This window comes from Eretmochelys imbricata, chromosome 1, assembly GCF_965152235.1.
Source record: "Eretmochelys imbricata isolate rEreImb1 chromosome 1, rEreImb1.hap1, whole genome shotgun sequence".
Taxonomy (NCBI): Eukaryota; Metazoa; Chordata; order Testudines; family Cheloniidae; genus Eretmochelys; species Eretmochelys imbricata.
The window spans coordinates 45557746-45574347 of NC_135572.1; the positions used below are offsets into that span (position 1 = coordinate 45557746).

Below are 16602 nucleotides of genomic sequence, written 5' to 3' on the forward strand. Positions count from 1 at the left end.
GTTTTTTCTGCTTATCCAGTTTTGATGATTTTCAGTGGCTGTTATTCTGCAGCTAGTGATATCATAATTGTTTCTACCATTGTACAGCTTTTAGGCACAAATTACTTTTGACAAAGTACACAGATGAAGCTTTTAGACCATCTGGGTTTTCTTAATATGAAAAAGATGAGAAAAATTTGAGGCAACAAGCTTCTTCATGTCACCACAAAGCAATTGTGTTTTTCAAAAGACCACAAAGAACTTAGCATGTCATTTCAGTACTCTTGGAAGAAAAAAGAAAATAGGAAGATCCTAATGAAAATAGTAAGTAGTATAAATTATGTTTCCAGACAAAGACTAGTATTTGCGAGGCAGTTATACTGAACAAGCTGAAAATATGCCCTTATATGGCGAGGTTGACTGCAACTTTATTCAGCTGCTTTGTTTGCAGGAAGAATATGATCTTGATATTTCAGGGTATCTGAAAGAGTCAGAACAAATTCACAAGTCTGATTATTCAGAATGAGATAATTGAAATTATGGCTCTTAAAATCATGAGTGATATTTCTGATAAAATTTCTGGAGAGTGTATTATGCTTGAGGAAACAGACTTCTCCAACAAAGAGCAAGTGTTGTTTTGCCTGCAATATGTGGATGATAACAGGGAAGTTCATGAAGAGTTCATTGAATTGCACAATATTGCCTGTACATCAGTGCAGGAAATCGTATCCGTAATTAAGATATATTATTGCATATAAATCTGAGAATCAGCAATTGCAGACAATTGATATGGCAGGCGTAGTATCAAATGTAGCAGTGTTTCTCAACCTTTTTGTGCTGGTGACCCCCTTTGGACTTATGACCCCCTCCTACACTAAGACTGTAAAAAATTGTGACTTCCTACCTTAAATATCATTATGCAAATTATGAATAATACTGGCCAACCAGCGTTAATAAGCTAATGTTTCAAACCAACACAAATATATTGAGTAATTGCAGTTCCTATACTCTTTTATGTTACCAAAGAGATTTCTTACCCCCCAAAATATGCTGTCATTAATAGTAACAGGCTTCACACAATCACATGATTTCACTGCTTCTTCCTGTCTAGACAGTGGTGGTGTTCTTCCCAGCTAGCAAATAGTGTGTGCACACTTTTCAGCGAGGTCATTTTGTGCAGTGGATAAATTTGTAACAAGAGCGCAACCAAGTACTTCACAGAATGAAGGCGTGAAGAAGGTGAAGTGCAGAAAATACGATTGCATCTGTTTTAATGTATGGTTTTACAGTGATCGGGGGGAAAAAAAGCTCATTGTGTTGTGTGTGCAAGTGCAAAGTTCTGAAAGCATGAAATCTTCAAAATTAATTTGGTGTTTGGAAAGTAAATATTCACAGTTAAAGAACAAGCCTCTTGAGTTCTTTAAGGGAAAATTGAACAGTTTGAATAGTCAGCAAACACTGATGTTGAATACGAGTAATGTCAGTAAGAATGCTCTTGAAGCTTCATATCTTGTCACTCGGTATTGCCCAAAGATGTAGGGCATATACAATAGCTGAGAATCTCATAATTCCTGTAGCATTAGATATGGTTACAAGCATGCTCGGCCATGAAGAGGCAAATAAGCTGAAAGCTATTCCTTTGTCAAATGATAGAGGTTTCGAGGTGTATTAATGACCTGGTTGATGACATTTGTGAGCAGTTGGGAAATTTTTTTTGAAATGCAAGTTTTTGTCTGTTCAGTCTGATGAATCAACAGATATTTCAGGCTCAGCGCAGATCTTAGCTTTTGTTCAATATAATTCAGATACTACTGTTGAGGAAAATATGCTCTTCTGTAGAGTGCTGCCTAGCCACACGACTGGTGAATGTCTATTTAACATGTCTGAAGTTACTGAATATTTTGAAATTGATTGGGGACAAATCTGTTGCAATATGCAGTGATGGTGCCAATGCAATGGACTGGCAAGAACAATGGGCTTGTTGCAAGTTTAAAACCAATTATGCTGCATGCAGTTTGGACCCATTGCTTCTTACATCGGCAAGCACTTGTTGCAAAAGGAGGAATGCCTTCTGAGTTGCATCAGGTGTGTGATGAGTCTGTAAAAAACCAGCCTCTATCAGCTCACTAGTTTGCAGGTTTATGTGATGAAATGGGCACATTTCATAAAAGCCTTCCCTTGTATGCTGAAGTGAGGTGGCTCTCATGGGGAAAAGAGTTAGGCAGTCTTTTTGAATTGCAAGCTGAAGTACTTGTGTTTTTTACAGGATCAGGGTTCTCCTTTTGCTAAATCATTCGGCGACCCATCATGACTTCTTCAGTTGGATTACTTAGCCAGGCATCTTCAGTCATCTGAATGAGCTGAATATGAGTTTAAGGATCATACAAAAACATAAATGTGTTGGGAGACAAAGTGAGAGCCTTTGGAAGTAAGCTTGGTGCCTGGTCTGCTCAGCTTCAGAGTGGAAACTTCGAGTCATTTCCTCTGAGTTGCGAATTTATGAAATTGATTGCCGATGACGACTGTGAAACAATTAAACATTATGATTGAACATGTTCTTGAACTTAAAAAACATCTCCATGATTACTTCCCACCTGATGATGAACTTGGCAAGAGGTGGATAATCTGCTTAACAAAAGAGTAGTTGAGTCTGCTGAATTTATCAGAAACCTGTAAGATAAACTGATGGAGCTTTTATCTGATTGAACACTTCAATGTTCATTTTCTTCAGAAGACGTGTGCATGTTTTGGATGGTGCAGAAGCATGGGTATCCCGAGCTTGTAACCGAAGCTTTGAAAGTTTTTAATCTCATTCACAATGTCCTATTTATCTGAATTGGGATTCGCATTGATGGTTGCGATAAAAACAAAGCAATGAAATAAATTATCTGTGGAGAAATACCTCCTGCTGAGTGTTTATTCAATTCAACCCAATGTTAAAAAAATTAGCTGGTACAAAATGGGCACAAGTGCCTAATTGAAGGACTCTGTAAAACTTGCAATTTGTAAAAAGTGAATTTACAGTTTTTCTGTGTAAAAAAATTAACTTTGATCTGGCGCACACAGGTTTTTTTTCTTACCTTCAATTGTGACACACCCTCCCCCTACCAATAACCTGTCCCTCAAACTCCCCTCCTTCCCCTGGGGATTATGACCCCCCAGGTTGAGAAACACTGAAATGTAGCAACAGATTATAGCAGGAGGAACGATAAGCTATATTTACTTATTGCTATAGGCATGCCTTGAGGTTGGTATGCCCAGGATGCTGTTAAAAATAATACTAACCTAAGAAACACTGGTGCAACTGTTTATAAAATCTCAGAATTAATTAAAACCTCACCCAGATGAGATGCTGTGTTTCGGGACATTAAACATGAAGTGTTAAGTACGTTAGCAGGAATCTGTGTCCTCTGTCCAACAAGATGGACTCTGTAAGGTAGCATTGGATTCAATTTCTGAGAGCTATCTTGCGCTGTTTGCAGCTTGGAAGGATACAAAGGATGCAATGAATCCTTAAAGGAAAGCACAAATTGGTGGCATTGCACCTAAATTGGAAAAGCTTTTAATGTTCTTGTTATTGTGCTAAGTTGAAAAATCCTAAATATGATAGACAATTTGTCCAGCCTCTGCAGGGTCAGACATTTCAGGAACAGAAGGTGAATTTCTTATGAAAATGATGTTCACGTCAGTCCATCCGATCAGATGAAAGCCGCCACTTATTCTGGGAGAAGAGTTTAAAGATAGTTGACATGCCTGAGCTTCCAAAGAAGAGAAGTTCTCAAGGAAATATAAATAGGGACAGGTGACCTCAGCTATCTAAATACAGAAAATGTATTTTTAGAAGAACATCTGTTTTACAGTAATTAACTTTACAGTGTCCAGTATTCAATCAAGATTTGAACAGAGACTACAAAATTATTCAGCCTTGAAACTCTCCACTCAAAACATGAAAAACGCAGGTGCAAGATGTGGTTGGTTCTGATTTCAAGTAGGATCAGCTTATTACTCTGCTTTATCTATTGCAAACCAACTGTCAGCTTACAGGAAGATAGTTTGAAGTCAGTTCAAAAATATGTTTGCTCAGCCAGACTGAATGTTAGCTTCTTTTCCAAAGTGATGAAGTTGATAAAAATATTTTGATGGTATTGGCAGCCAATGCTATATGTGAGTGTAGTTTCAGCACTCATCATTTTAAAACATGGTTTCGATCCATAATGGGACAATCATGTCTCAACTGGCATATGATTTTATATGTACAGAAGAGCATAACTCACTCACAGCTTACAGATGTTGCCAAATGTAATTTAATGAAAACTTGGGTGAAGATGTTTGTCTGAAACTGTGTCAACTTTGTAAATATTTTTTTTTTAAATTGTATATTAAAAATAAGGCTTTGAATAAGTAGTTTTGTGCCAGGACTGAATTTGTCCACCTTTTAATAAAGATAAATGAACTTTTTGTTTCAAACTCACTGTTTCCTTTATTTATTAATGCAAATCCTACATATTTTGGGGGGATGGGAGGAAGCTATAGCTCCCATCCTGCAGCCCTCATTATCTATTCCCATGGTTGGTGTAGAGCAGGGGTTCTCAAACTGGGGGTTGGGACCCCTCAGGGGGTCGTGAAGTTATTACATGGGGGATTGAGAGCTGTCAGCCTCCACCCCAAACCCCACTTTTCATCCAGCATTCATAATGGTGCTAAATATATTAAAAAGTGTTTTTAATTTACAAGGGGGGTTGCACTCTGAGGCTTGCTATGTGAAAGGGGTCACCAATACAAAAGTTTGAGAACCACTGGTCTAGAGTAAGTCTGTTGGTAGGTAGGATAGTAGTAAGTTTGTTTTTGTCAAAGTAAGCAGAGTTTCTAACTTCAAGTGGGATTTTTTTTTTTAAAGAGACTTAAAAATCATGAACTTTAAAATAAAAAAGACCCAGAATGTTTGGGGAGGGTTTGGTCTTCAGGTTTGAGTGTTTAGATTTCATGTTTTTAACTTTCCCTCCCTCCTTTCCTTGTTCCATGTTTTTAACTTTCCTTCCCTCCCTTCCCCCCCCCCCCCCCCCCCCGCCAATCGTTAGGGCTAGAAATATCCTCTTCTAAAAAACGAAAGATTTTCATAATTACCCTATTCCAGGAACTGGGGCTTTAGGAAATATACCAAATACTATAAGGCTTGCAATAAAATCATTAGAGTTGACAATATCGTATAATCTTTCTTTATATATTGGCTTTTCTATTGCAAGCTTTCTTGTAGAACACTTTCAAATAATAAAGCAATGCTTTTTCATCATATCTTTGCATTTTGGTCTCTGCTTTTAGTGTTGTGGAGCTGAATATTTGGTTCATAAGAATCCACAACTTTATTAAAGTATATTTACATAAAACCAAGCTTGGAATGGAAAATCTGATATGAAACTCAGAAAATTTGTCGATTGAGAACCTGCATATTAAAATGCTTCTGTTTTTGTTATATTTGCGCTGTGTTCTTAAAATCAACTTTTAGTTTAAAAACTTTTTTGGATTGAGCAATAAGTGATAATTTGCGAGGTGGTTTGAAATTTTTTTGCTTTATGAAGCATCTATCAGGCCAGGTGTGTAGGGTTTTGGTTTTTTTGTTTGTTTTTTTTTAAGGTAGTACACAAATGTATTCAAACATCCATTCTCCTATCACCATTTCAGTCAGAGCTAGAATTGTCATATGTAATTGGCTAATAAAGGACTGATAAAGTGCAATGGAGCTGGCTGGCGTACGCTATAATTTTCCCTTTGTTAGTTCAGCAGTATATTTCCAGTTACATCAGAATCTTTCCTTTGAACTCCCACTTCCAGGGAAAACAGTTTATTAGAAGCAGGTTTAATTTTGTAAATAGAAAATGTTAATCTGTTTGTTTCTTCAACATTTTATATTCAAATACTATTTTCATTAACTGTGTTTATGTTTGTTAAACTAGCCAGATGCTGTTTTTAAAAAAAAAAAAAAAAAAAAAAGTGTGATTTTTCTCTGGCAGACTTAATGTATTATCTTGTAAGGAGACCTCTTAAATATGCATTGAAAATGAAATCTAGAGTTAGCCATGGCTTGTCTTAATAAGTGTTCCATTTGCAACCCACAAGTTGGCAAAATATCCATCTGTTCTACTTTAATAATAAATAGGGATGCAATTTGGTCACAGATTCCGTGACTTTACTGGACCTCCATAGCTGCAGCTGTCAACAGCGGGGGCAGAGCCAGGGCTGTGCCCTCCCCAGTGGCTGCAGCCAGACCCAGGGCTGTGCGCCCATTGCTTTGGCCAGAGTTGGGCTGCGACAGGGGCTGAAGCCGGCGCTGTGCCCCCCTCCAGTGGCGGTGGCCTGTCCATGACTTTTACTAAAAATAACCATGACAAAATCTTAACCTTAATAATAAGCAACACTTCTTTAAAGAAACATCGGAGCAAAATATTTTAAAGTAACATCTTTACAAACCATATGATTTTTGAATGTGCATTATTTGCAGAGTTGTTGACGTGAACAAGAGAACCCAAACAGGCTTCTTCTGCCTACTGTCCTGGTCTTGTAAACGTAGGTCTCATACTTCTTTCACCTAAACTCATCAGGTGGTTGCTTACTCCTTCCAATTGGTTGTTATTGACAATCTCTAAAGGAGTCCCATCCTTAAATGACTGTAAGCCTTTGTCTACACTGGAAACTGAACGACAAAACTTTTGTCATTCATGGGTGTGAAAAAAACCACACACCGCGAACGACAAAAGTGTTGCTGACGAAAAGTGCCAATGTGAACAGCACTGACAAAGCTACCACCGCTTGTTGGGGGTGGAATTTTTTTGTTGGTGGGAGAGCTCTCTCCTGCCAACAAACAGCAGCTACACTGTGCCTTTTAGCGGCATAGCTGTAGTGGCCCAGCCGTGTTGCTGAAAGGTACATAGTGTAGACAAAGCCTTAGAGTAGTGATCAGGATGCAGGGCTTTGAGGTGATTAGGAGCTGGTGAGGAAAGAATTGGGGAATTACAAAGGCTATTAACAAGTACGGGAACTGATGAGGAGGGAAAACTTGATATTTGTAGAGAACTGTTGATCTTGTGAAAAAAGTTATAAAATTTTAATTAAGTAACTTAATTTACTTGTTTAATTGAGGTAAGTGCTAAAAAAAGAATTATACTTCGTCTATAGATGGCCCTATTTTAAGGGAGATGTTTGACCCAGTTTGTCTGATTTCAAATTCACAACTAATTCCTTCAGTAGAAAAAACAAATAAAATAAAACATATGCTGTTTTTCTGTGGATTAAAGGCCTCAAAGATTAATTTTAAAAAATAGGCTTCTTTACAAGGTCTTAAATTACAAACACATTATTTGGCCAATCCCACCCGACCCTATTGCAGTCTCTGGAGGCATAGATGTTTCTGTAATAGATTTTCTTTGTTTTGCAGCTGCTGCGAGAGCTCAAGCATCCAAACGTCATTTCTTTGCAAAAGGTGTTTCTGTCTCATGCTGACAGGAAAGTGTGGCTTCTCTTTGACTATGCTGAACATGACCTCTGGGTAAGATGAATTGCTTGTAGATTATGGGTTTTGGGGTTTCAGTCAGGAACAGATAAACTGATAAATAATATAAGTGTACCACAACGGACAAACAATGTGTGAGGGGGAAAGATGTCTCATACTTTACATGGTGTTTGCTACATTGTTAATCTTTATTTTCAGAAGTAGTATTTAGACCTGCATTTTGCAGTGATATTTACAAAATTAATTACTGTAACATTTGTTCAGATATAGTGTATACCTTTCTAATCATGATTTTATTAATAAAAGCTTTTGTATTTTAGTTGGATTGCTTTAATTTTTGTCAGAAAATACCATTTGACATCCTTTAGAATGTAAGGAAAGACTCCGGGACACACACCATGTATCACAAACTGAGATCAGGGGTGAAGTACACTGGAACATGCCTCATGCTAACTTACACTATATCTGACCTGTGAATAAACCAAATAGGGTCAATCAAAATGTACAGACATAAAAAGTTCATTGACTTATTTCTGAGTTGGGGGTCTTCCCGCTGATCTCATGTTCTCCCTCTATGGCTTCATCTTTTGTAAAATAACTAGCCTTTTTAGTTGTGAATTAAGTTTTTTTTAAATATAAATAAATGTACTGCATCCAGAGAAAATAAATAGTAATGCCATCAGAAGTGCCAGGCTCCCCTATGATTTTCATGTCATTAACTGGAAAATTTTACTGTGAGGTTGGTAAACAAGTATCCAAAACACCGTCATTCAGCTTGAGTTCACTGAAGTTTAATTTAAAGGGACAAAATAGATTGTGTTTTGGATTCTGAGCATAGCTGTCAAATCCTTTGACCTACTGTGACATTAATGAAAAAAAAAAAGGTGTTACAGGGTTTCAAAAAGAGGGACACAATGAAAATCTCAATGTTTGACGTGAGATGGGATTTACTTACATAAAGATTTCCATAACCCCTTTCATGATGTAGCATTTCTGCTCTCTGTAACTTATAATAACGGACAGTGAGATAAAAACACGTATATCTTGGAGGGAAATAAATTTGAATCTAAAATGTGTGATGTGCTTTATAATTAGGTATAGTTTAGTAGGCTATGACTACGTGCAAAGAGAAACCATCCTCAACTATAACTTGACACAGGTGTTCTCTTCCAGTTTAGTACTTGTTATATTGCTGGTACTAAAATTTAAAACTTTTAGGCTTACCTTTTACATTGGTATAAAAGTGGTTGTAATCGTGGTATTTATCTTACAGACTACTAAATTCTGGAATATAAAGAGCATAAGGCTAATGTGTCTCCTTTTTCATGTTTTGTCCATGTTCATGAAATGATAAAGTACAGATGTTTAGGAACACTTGAGTAACTTTTTATTATGATTTTGAAGGATAGAAAAGTGGGCATTTAAAACCCCTCCCCCATAAAATTCTGAATTAGCTCAGAGCATTGTGATGGGCAGTTATACCTTGGAGACACTGACCCAAATATGAGCAGCACATGAGCAACACCCAGCTTGAGGTCTCTTGCATTTTATGTAAACATCTGAATTCCCGGGCTGTTTTGTCTTCTGAATTATGACAGTACCTGAATGAAAAGAGTCTGGCTGTGTTGTGGTAGTGCCTAGAGGAGACTCTGACATTGTTCAGGCTCTACCATGCTAGGCACTATACAAACACATAACGGAGATAATTCCTGCCCCCAAGGTACTTGTAGAAAGGAGGAAATACTTGAAGTGGCAGCTAACACCATGACACCATTTCTTCTGTTGAAGGTGGTAGCATTGGACCTTCAAGCATCACAGTATATAGTCTAGAGGTCCTCTTGGACTTCATTGGTTCTGGGTATGCAAATAGTCACAGCCACAATAAACACTTTCTATCTATGACTTACTCGATGATTATTAACTTTGGATGGATGGATTGTGAACCTGACAATGCTCATGGTGGAAGCAAACAGCTGCATACACATGCATATGCATTTCCTGGTCAAATTACTGTAAAAGAGAGTTTTTAAAATTACAAACAAAAAAGTTTGATGCAAATATTGCTTGGCAGTGATTGTAACTCAAATATTGCGTTGCGCTAGTGTAAGAGAACCTGAAAGTGATATGGACTATAAACTGACTGATTTATTATTATTGTGCTGAGATGCAAAAAATAAATGGCATGTCTAAGGAGAATAGATTAGAGATGGATTCTTTTCGTTTTAATAAGCTACTGTGTTAATGAGGGATTGAGGAAATTGTTTTGAAAACCGACTTTTAAACTGGTAGTAACATTGTAAACAATTTTTTTGATTGTGGTAATTTATATAAAAAACTTCGTTGGGATAATGTCTATCACTTTAATTTCCTTATTTGTTCTTACTAGAAAATGAGTGTTTTGTATCGTAATACTTTAAATGCTGCTATTCTTGTAATAACTTTTAAATTACATGGTTTTAAAAATGTATAGCAATAAAAAAAGATTAAAAAAGCAACTGTCAAGCCTACATAGGGAATCACTGGAGGTTTCTCTTTTTTGTAAAACATTACTTTTTTTCTTGTTACTATTGATATTTTCTCTTCCAGCACATAATCAAGTTTCACAGAGCTTCTAAAGCAAACAAGAAACCAGTTCAGTTACCTCGGGGAATGGTGAAGTCACTATTATATCAGATCCTAGATGGTATTCACTACCTGCATGCTAACTGGGTGTTACACAGGGATTTGGTAAGTTGACCTGCAGTGGGGATTAACACGGGGTAGAAGATTTGAGAGCAAAGATTATTGTCTTTACCAGTAGTCATTAGCAAATAGACCTTTATGTGCTAAGTACGTAAACAAGTAACTATATGTGTATATATACTGTCCACTAAACCTTAATGAATAGACTTACACTATGTGTGTAAAGCCTGCTATTATTTGACATGCATTGGATGGTTCCATTCTTATAAAAATGATGCATGTCTGATTGGTTTTTATTTTGTTAAGTCATTAGGAGTTGCATGTATATGTAACTGGGGGTGGATATTTGGCTGTTAGCAACTTTTAAAGTAAAAAGGCATGCACACAATTTAAAAAAAAAATTCTCTGTTAAAAATGTCAGAGGAGGTACTACTATATATACTTTGGAATATAAAACATGGAAGGTTATTCAAAAGCTACCAACGTTATTGCTCTGTAGATTTTTTTTTTGAAGGCCTTTTGCGAATAGCTCTTGTTTATTATAAATACATTACAAGCAAAACTTTGACTGCCTGAACAAGTGTTTATTAAAAATCCAAGTAAATTGCAGTTAACATCTGAACTTGATAAACACTTTTTTCCATTTACTATATATTTAGTTGCCTCTGGAACATATGCTCATGACTTTTTGCATAGAATAATAATAGATGGTGTGTTTGACTGTTCCATCTTCAGAGTTAAAGCCTAAATTGCCCTTTCTTACTGCACAATTATCTGTAGCTTTTCTTCTTTTCTTCTAAAAGCCAGTAAATATAATGAGGTTTTTAATAGCACATTCTTTTCAAACTATCTCTGAACATAATGCTGTAAATGATAATTTAGTTCCTAATCACTGAAATTTCAGTAATGCATAGAAGTAGCGTATATAGCTTCTGATGTAGAGGTAGTTTGACCCTTCACATACGCATGCCTACAGTGCTCGTGTTGATTTATACTTAATGCATTAAAGCCCATTTTAGCTACTGCAGTGTCAGTTTTTAGGCCTTTCATCTAGCTTTAATGATCCTCCTTAAAATGTAGTCAGTGATGTTTATTTTATCTTTCATGCTCATGCCTAGCAAATGTTTAAAATAGTGCCAATGGTACTGTGTAAATGGATGAAACAGTTTTATTCTCTCTGTAAAATTGAATTTTCAGAGAACTGAAAATGTAAGGAAACTTTATTCATGAAAGTAAATAATTGTACTGCGTGGATATTACTTATAATTCTCTGCCAGTTTTATAAACTTGAAAAAAGAAGCCTCAACCACTCAAAGGAAAATATTTCATTTTAAAATTTGTGGTTAATATTTTTTCATGATTTTTTTTATGAGCGAGAAGAGTAAACTTCAAAAGTATGTAGAAATACATAAGACATCCATTCTTGTAATTGTTTAGAAACATCTTGTTGCAAAAAACCTAAACAGCGTATTTTGGTTTGAAACTTTATGCCTGCTCCTTTATCTTTCAGTGTCTTTGTTAGAGTGGTAAAGAAAGCAAGAGAACTGTCCTCAAGAAGCTAAATGTTGCTACTGTTTGACTTCCTACAGTTTCAGGAAATTTATGAATACCTTTAAAAAAAAAAAAAACTTGATCTAATCAGAGTGCAAAAATTAATCATACATTGTGAACTGGATGGCTCGGGAGATGGGTAATTTATGACACAGCCTTTCACATCTAGGTCTGTGGTTTGAATATGATCTAAGTTGGTAGTTGCCAAAAGTTATTGCCAAAATCATGGCTATTTGGTGACCTATGTGAAATGAATTGGTGGTCTCAGTCTAGCATGCAGGTTTTCCCATTGCAAAAATCACCATTGCAACTGGCAGCCGCCTTTTAGTAGTTTGAGCAAAGAGGCCAAGGGTGGGCATGGAGACTGAGCTGCCTTTTCATTCCAAGATGCTGTGCCTACAGAACACTGCTGAGGTTCGTTTGCCAGAAAGTTATTTAATAGGTCTTTAGGTACCACTGTAATAAACATAACGAGCCTTGGGTCATATTGTGCTAGGCACTATACAAATAGAGTAGTAGACAGTCCCTGCCCTGAGGAGCTTCCAATCTAAACAGACAAGACAGAGACTGGGTGAGGAAAGGGGTATAGCACACAAGCAGAGTGAACAATGTGGTGGCAGCAAATGTCATATTAGGGGCTAAAATTTTTGTGTGTGGATTTAGTTCAGAGGGTATCAGTTAAATGAAAAGAAAAAGGGAGGGAAATGGGAATGAGGGGGACAATACAGGGGAGAAGAGAGGGTGTGGAATGAAGCTGAGGTGAAGAGACTGTGAGGGAATGGGAGCATTAGCGGGACAGTTGGAGCAAACAGCTGATCAGCACAGGAAGTCCTGTTAAAATTGTAGAAAGTTGTTCACGTGTCTAAGGACCGAAAGCCCCTGCTTTGACTGCATTTGCCCCTGCTGGCTGGAGTCTCTGCCTGGCTCCTCTCTGCAGTTTTCTCCCAGGCTCATTTGATGAGGGAAGGGGAAGCATCACCTGGGTGCAAGTGTTCCCAGAGTTGAAGCGTGTCTCCTGCTCAGTTTTTGGACCAAAAGGGTGCTGGGAAGTAGGAGTAGCCGTGGTTGAACCCCATTTTACCCTCTCCCCTCCAGTACAGAAGCTTGTTCTGCAGCTGTCCATGCTATATACCTTCACACACAGCTTCTGTTTCTGGGTTGTCAATCAGAAACATTCACCAGCAGAGAAAATCACTCAATTTAAAATGTACTTAAGTTACACTTTAGGGGATAATAGTGTATATATTAGAGGTGTTTTCTTTAGTTATTCTGGGGCCACTGGAAAATTGTCTATCTTCTGTGGAGATTCTGTCTGTAAAATACTTGCTTGGTTCCTTTTTTGAATCAATGTTTCTGGTGTTTAATGAGGCAGTACCATACTAGAGCAAACTGAGTTTGCAAAACAGAAGTTGGGTGGGCCTGTGTCTCTAGCTATAAAAGGCATAAAAGTTCATGCTTAATTTGGGAGTAGAAAATTGAATCCAAATGTCACCTATGAAAAAATGTCTTTTGCCGGTATATCAGAGTGTGCAGGGCTAAAATGCCAGCCTTGTAACTCCACAGCAATCCATTAACTGAGTAAAATATTGCTCTCTGTTCCTTTTAAAAACTCTCTTTTTCACTGTAAGTCAAAATGCATTCTCTCTCTATCTCAATTGTAGGTATGTATAACTTGTACAGTAATGTGCAACAATAGCTTGAAATATTTATCTTCATTTTAAAACTATGTAGGAGAGGTGGGAGAAATTACAGAAGAGAATTCCAGTGATAGAATCATAGGACTGGAAGGGACATCAAGAGGTCACCTAGTCCAATCCCCCACACTCATGACAGGATTAAATATTATCTAGGCCATCCCTGACAGGTGTTTGTCTAACTTGCTCTTAAAAATCTCCAATGATAGAGTTTCCATAACCTCCCTAGGGAAATTATTCCAGTACTAAACTATCCTGAGAGGAAGTTTTTTCTAATATCCAACCTAAACCTCCCTTGCTGCAATTTAAGCCCATTGCTTCATGTCCTATCCTCAGAGGTCAAGGAGAAAAATTGTTCTCCCTCCACCTTGTAACAATCTTTTATGTGGTTTGAAAACTGTTATGTTCCCCCTCAGTCTTCTCTTCTCCAAACTAAACAAACCCAGTTTTTTCAATCTTCCCTCATAGGTCATTTTTTGTAGACCTTTAATTGTTTTTGTTGCTCTTCTCTGGACTTTCTCCAGTTTGTCCACATGTTTCCTGAAATGTGGCGCCCAGAACTGGACACAATACTCCAGTTGAGGCTAATCAGTGTGGAGTAGAGTGGAAGAATTACTTCCTGTGTCTTGCTTACAAGACTCCTGCTAATACACTCCAGAATGTTTGCCTTTTTTTTTTTTTTTGTGCAACGGTGTTACACTAACTTATATTTAGCTTGTAATCCACTATGACCCCCAGATCCCTTTCTGCAGTACTCCTTCCTAGGCAGTCATTTTCCATTTTGTATGTGTGCAACTGATGGCTCCTTCTTAAGTGGAGTACTTTGCATTTGTCCTTACTGAATTTTATATTGTTTACTTCAGGCCATTTCTCCAGTTTGTTCAGATCATTTTGAATTTTAATCCTATCCTCCAAAGCACTTGCAACCCCTTGCAGTTTGATATCATCCACAAACTTTGTAAGTGTACTCTCTATGTCATTATCTAAAGCATTGATGAAGAAATTGAACAGAACCCAGAACTGATTTCTGTGGGACCCCACTTGATATGCCATTCCAGCTTGACTGTGAACCACTGATAACTACTCTCTGGGAATGGTTTTCCAACCAGTTACGCACCCACATTATCGTAGCTCCATCTAGGTTGTATATCCCTAGTTTTGTTTATGAGAAGGTATCAAGATGGTATCAAAAGCCTTACTGAAGTCAAGATACACCACATCTACTGTTCCTCCCCCCCCGCCCCCCCCAATCCATAAGGCTTGTTACCCTGTCAAAAAAAGCTATTAGGTTGGTTTAACATGATTTGTTCTTGACATATTCGTGCTGTTACTTATCACCTTATTATCTTCTATTTGTTTACAAATTGATTGCTTAATTATTTGCTCCATTATCTTTTCAGGTACTGAAGTTAAGATGACTGGTCTGTAATTCCCCAGGTTGTCCTTATTTCCCTTTTTATAGATGGGCACTGTATTTGCCCTCTTCTAATCCTCTGGAATCTCTCCAGTCTCTTCCATGACTTTTCAAATATAATCAGTAGTAGCTCATATGTCTCCTCAGCCAGCTCAGTATTCTAGGATGTATTTCATTCGGCCCTGATGACTTGAAGACCTTTAACGTATCTGAGTATTTTTTAACTTGTTCTTTCCCGATTAAAGCCTCCGATCCTACCTCATTTTCACTGGCGTTCACTATGTTAGACATCGGATCGCTGCTAACCTTTTTGGTAGAAGCTGAAACAAAAAAGTCATTTAGCGCTTCTGCCATTTCCACATTTTCTTTTACTGATTTTTAACAGTAACTGGCCTACCCTGTCCTTGGTCTTCCTCTTGCTTCTAATGTATTTGTAGAATGCTTTCTTGTTACCCTTTATATCTCTAGCTAGTTTAATCTTGTTTTGTGCCTTAGCCTTTCTAATTTTGTCCCTATATACTTGTGTTTGTTTATATTCATCCTTTGTAATTTGACCTAGTTTCTACTATTTATAGGACTCTCTTTTAGGGGGGGTTTTAGATCATTGAAGATCTTCTGGTTAAGCTCAGTTGGTCTCTTGCCATACTATCTATATTTCCTACGCAGTGGGATAGTTTGTTCTTGTGCCCTTAATAATGTCTCTCTAAAAAACTGCCAAATATGTTGAACTGTTATTCCCCTTAGACTTGCATCCCATGGGATCTGACCTAACAACTTCCTGAGTTTGCTAAAGTGCATTCTTGAAATCAATTATCTTTATTGTGCTGTATTCCCTCCTACCTTTCCTTAGAATCATAAACTTTATCATTTCATGACCACTTTCACCTAAGCTGCCATCTGCCTTTCAAATTCTCAACCAGTTCCTCCCTATTTGTCAAAATCAAATCTAGAACAGCCTCTCCTGTAGTAGCTTTCTCTATCTTCTGAACTAAAAAATTGTCTCTGGTACATTCCAAAAACTTGTTGGATAATCTGTGCCCTACTGTGTTATTTTTCCCTATTGATGTCTGGGGAGTTGAAATCCCCTATTACCACCAAGTCCTTTACTTTACATGATTTTGTTTGTTTTAAAAAAGCCTCATCCACCTCTTCTTTCTGGTTAGGTGGTCTGTAGTAAACCCCTACCATGACATCACCCTTGTTTTTACCTCTTTTATCCTTATCCAGAGTATTTCAACAAGTCTGTCTCCTATTTCCATCTCAACCTCAGTCCAAGTGTATACATTTTTAATATATAAGGCAATACCACCTCCCTTTTTTCCCTGTGTGACCTTCCTGAGCAATCTGTACCCTTCTATACCAATATTCCAGTCATGCATATTATCCCACCAGGTCTCTGTGATGCCAACTGAATCATAGAATCATAGAATATCAGGGTTGGAAGGGACCTCAGGAGGTCATCTAGTCCAACCCCCTGCTCAAAGCAGTACTAATCCCCAATTAAATCATCCCAGCCAGGGCTTTGTCAAGCCTGACCTTAAAAACTTCTAAGGAAGGAGATTCTACCACCTCCCTAGGTAACGCATTCCAGTGTTTCACCACCCTCCTAGTGAAAAAGTTTTTCCTAATATCCAACCTAAACCTCCCCCACTGCAACTTGAGACCATTACTCCTCGTCCTGTCCTCTTCTACCACTGAGAATAGTCTAGAACCATCCTCTCTGGAACCACCTCTCAGGTGGTTGAAAGCAGCTATCAAATCCCCCCTCATTCTTCTCT

At 37.5% G+C, this 16602-nt stretch overlaps 1 protein-coding gene across 3 annotated transcripts in view; it reads left to right on the plus strand.

Annotated features, from left to right (window-relative positions):
• Positions 1-16602, plus strand: part of CDK8 (cyclin dependent kinase 8) — a 198210-nt gene that overhangs the window by 95532 nt on the left and 86076 nt on the right. For 2 of the 3 annotated variants that reach the window (XM_077809605.1, XM_077809614.1), the window contains exons 3-4: positions 7409-7519; positions 10070-10210. In XM_077809605.1, the coding sequence (XP_077665731.1) occupies positions 7409-7519; positions 10070-10210 (252 nt within the window). The remainder of the gene's footprint in view (positions 1-7408; positions 7520-10069; positions 10211-16602) is intronic. The other variant, XM_077809624.1, reaches the window with a different exon arrangement.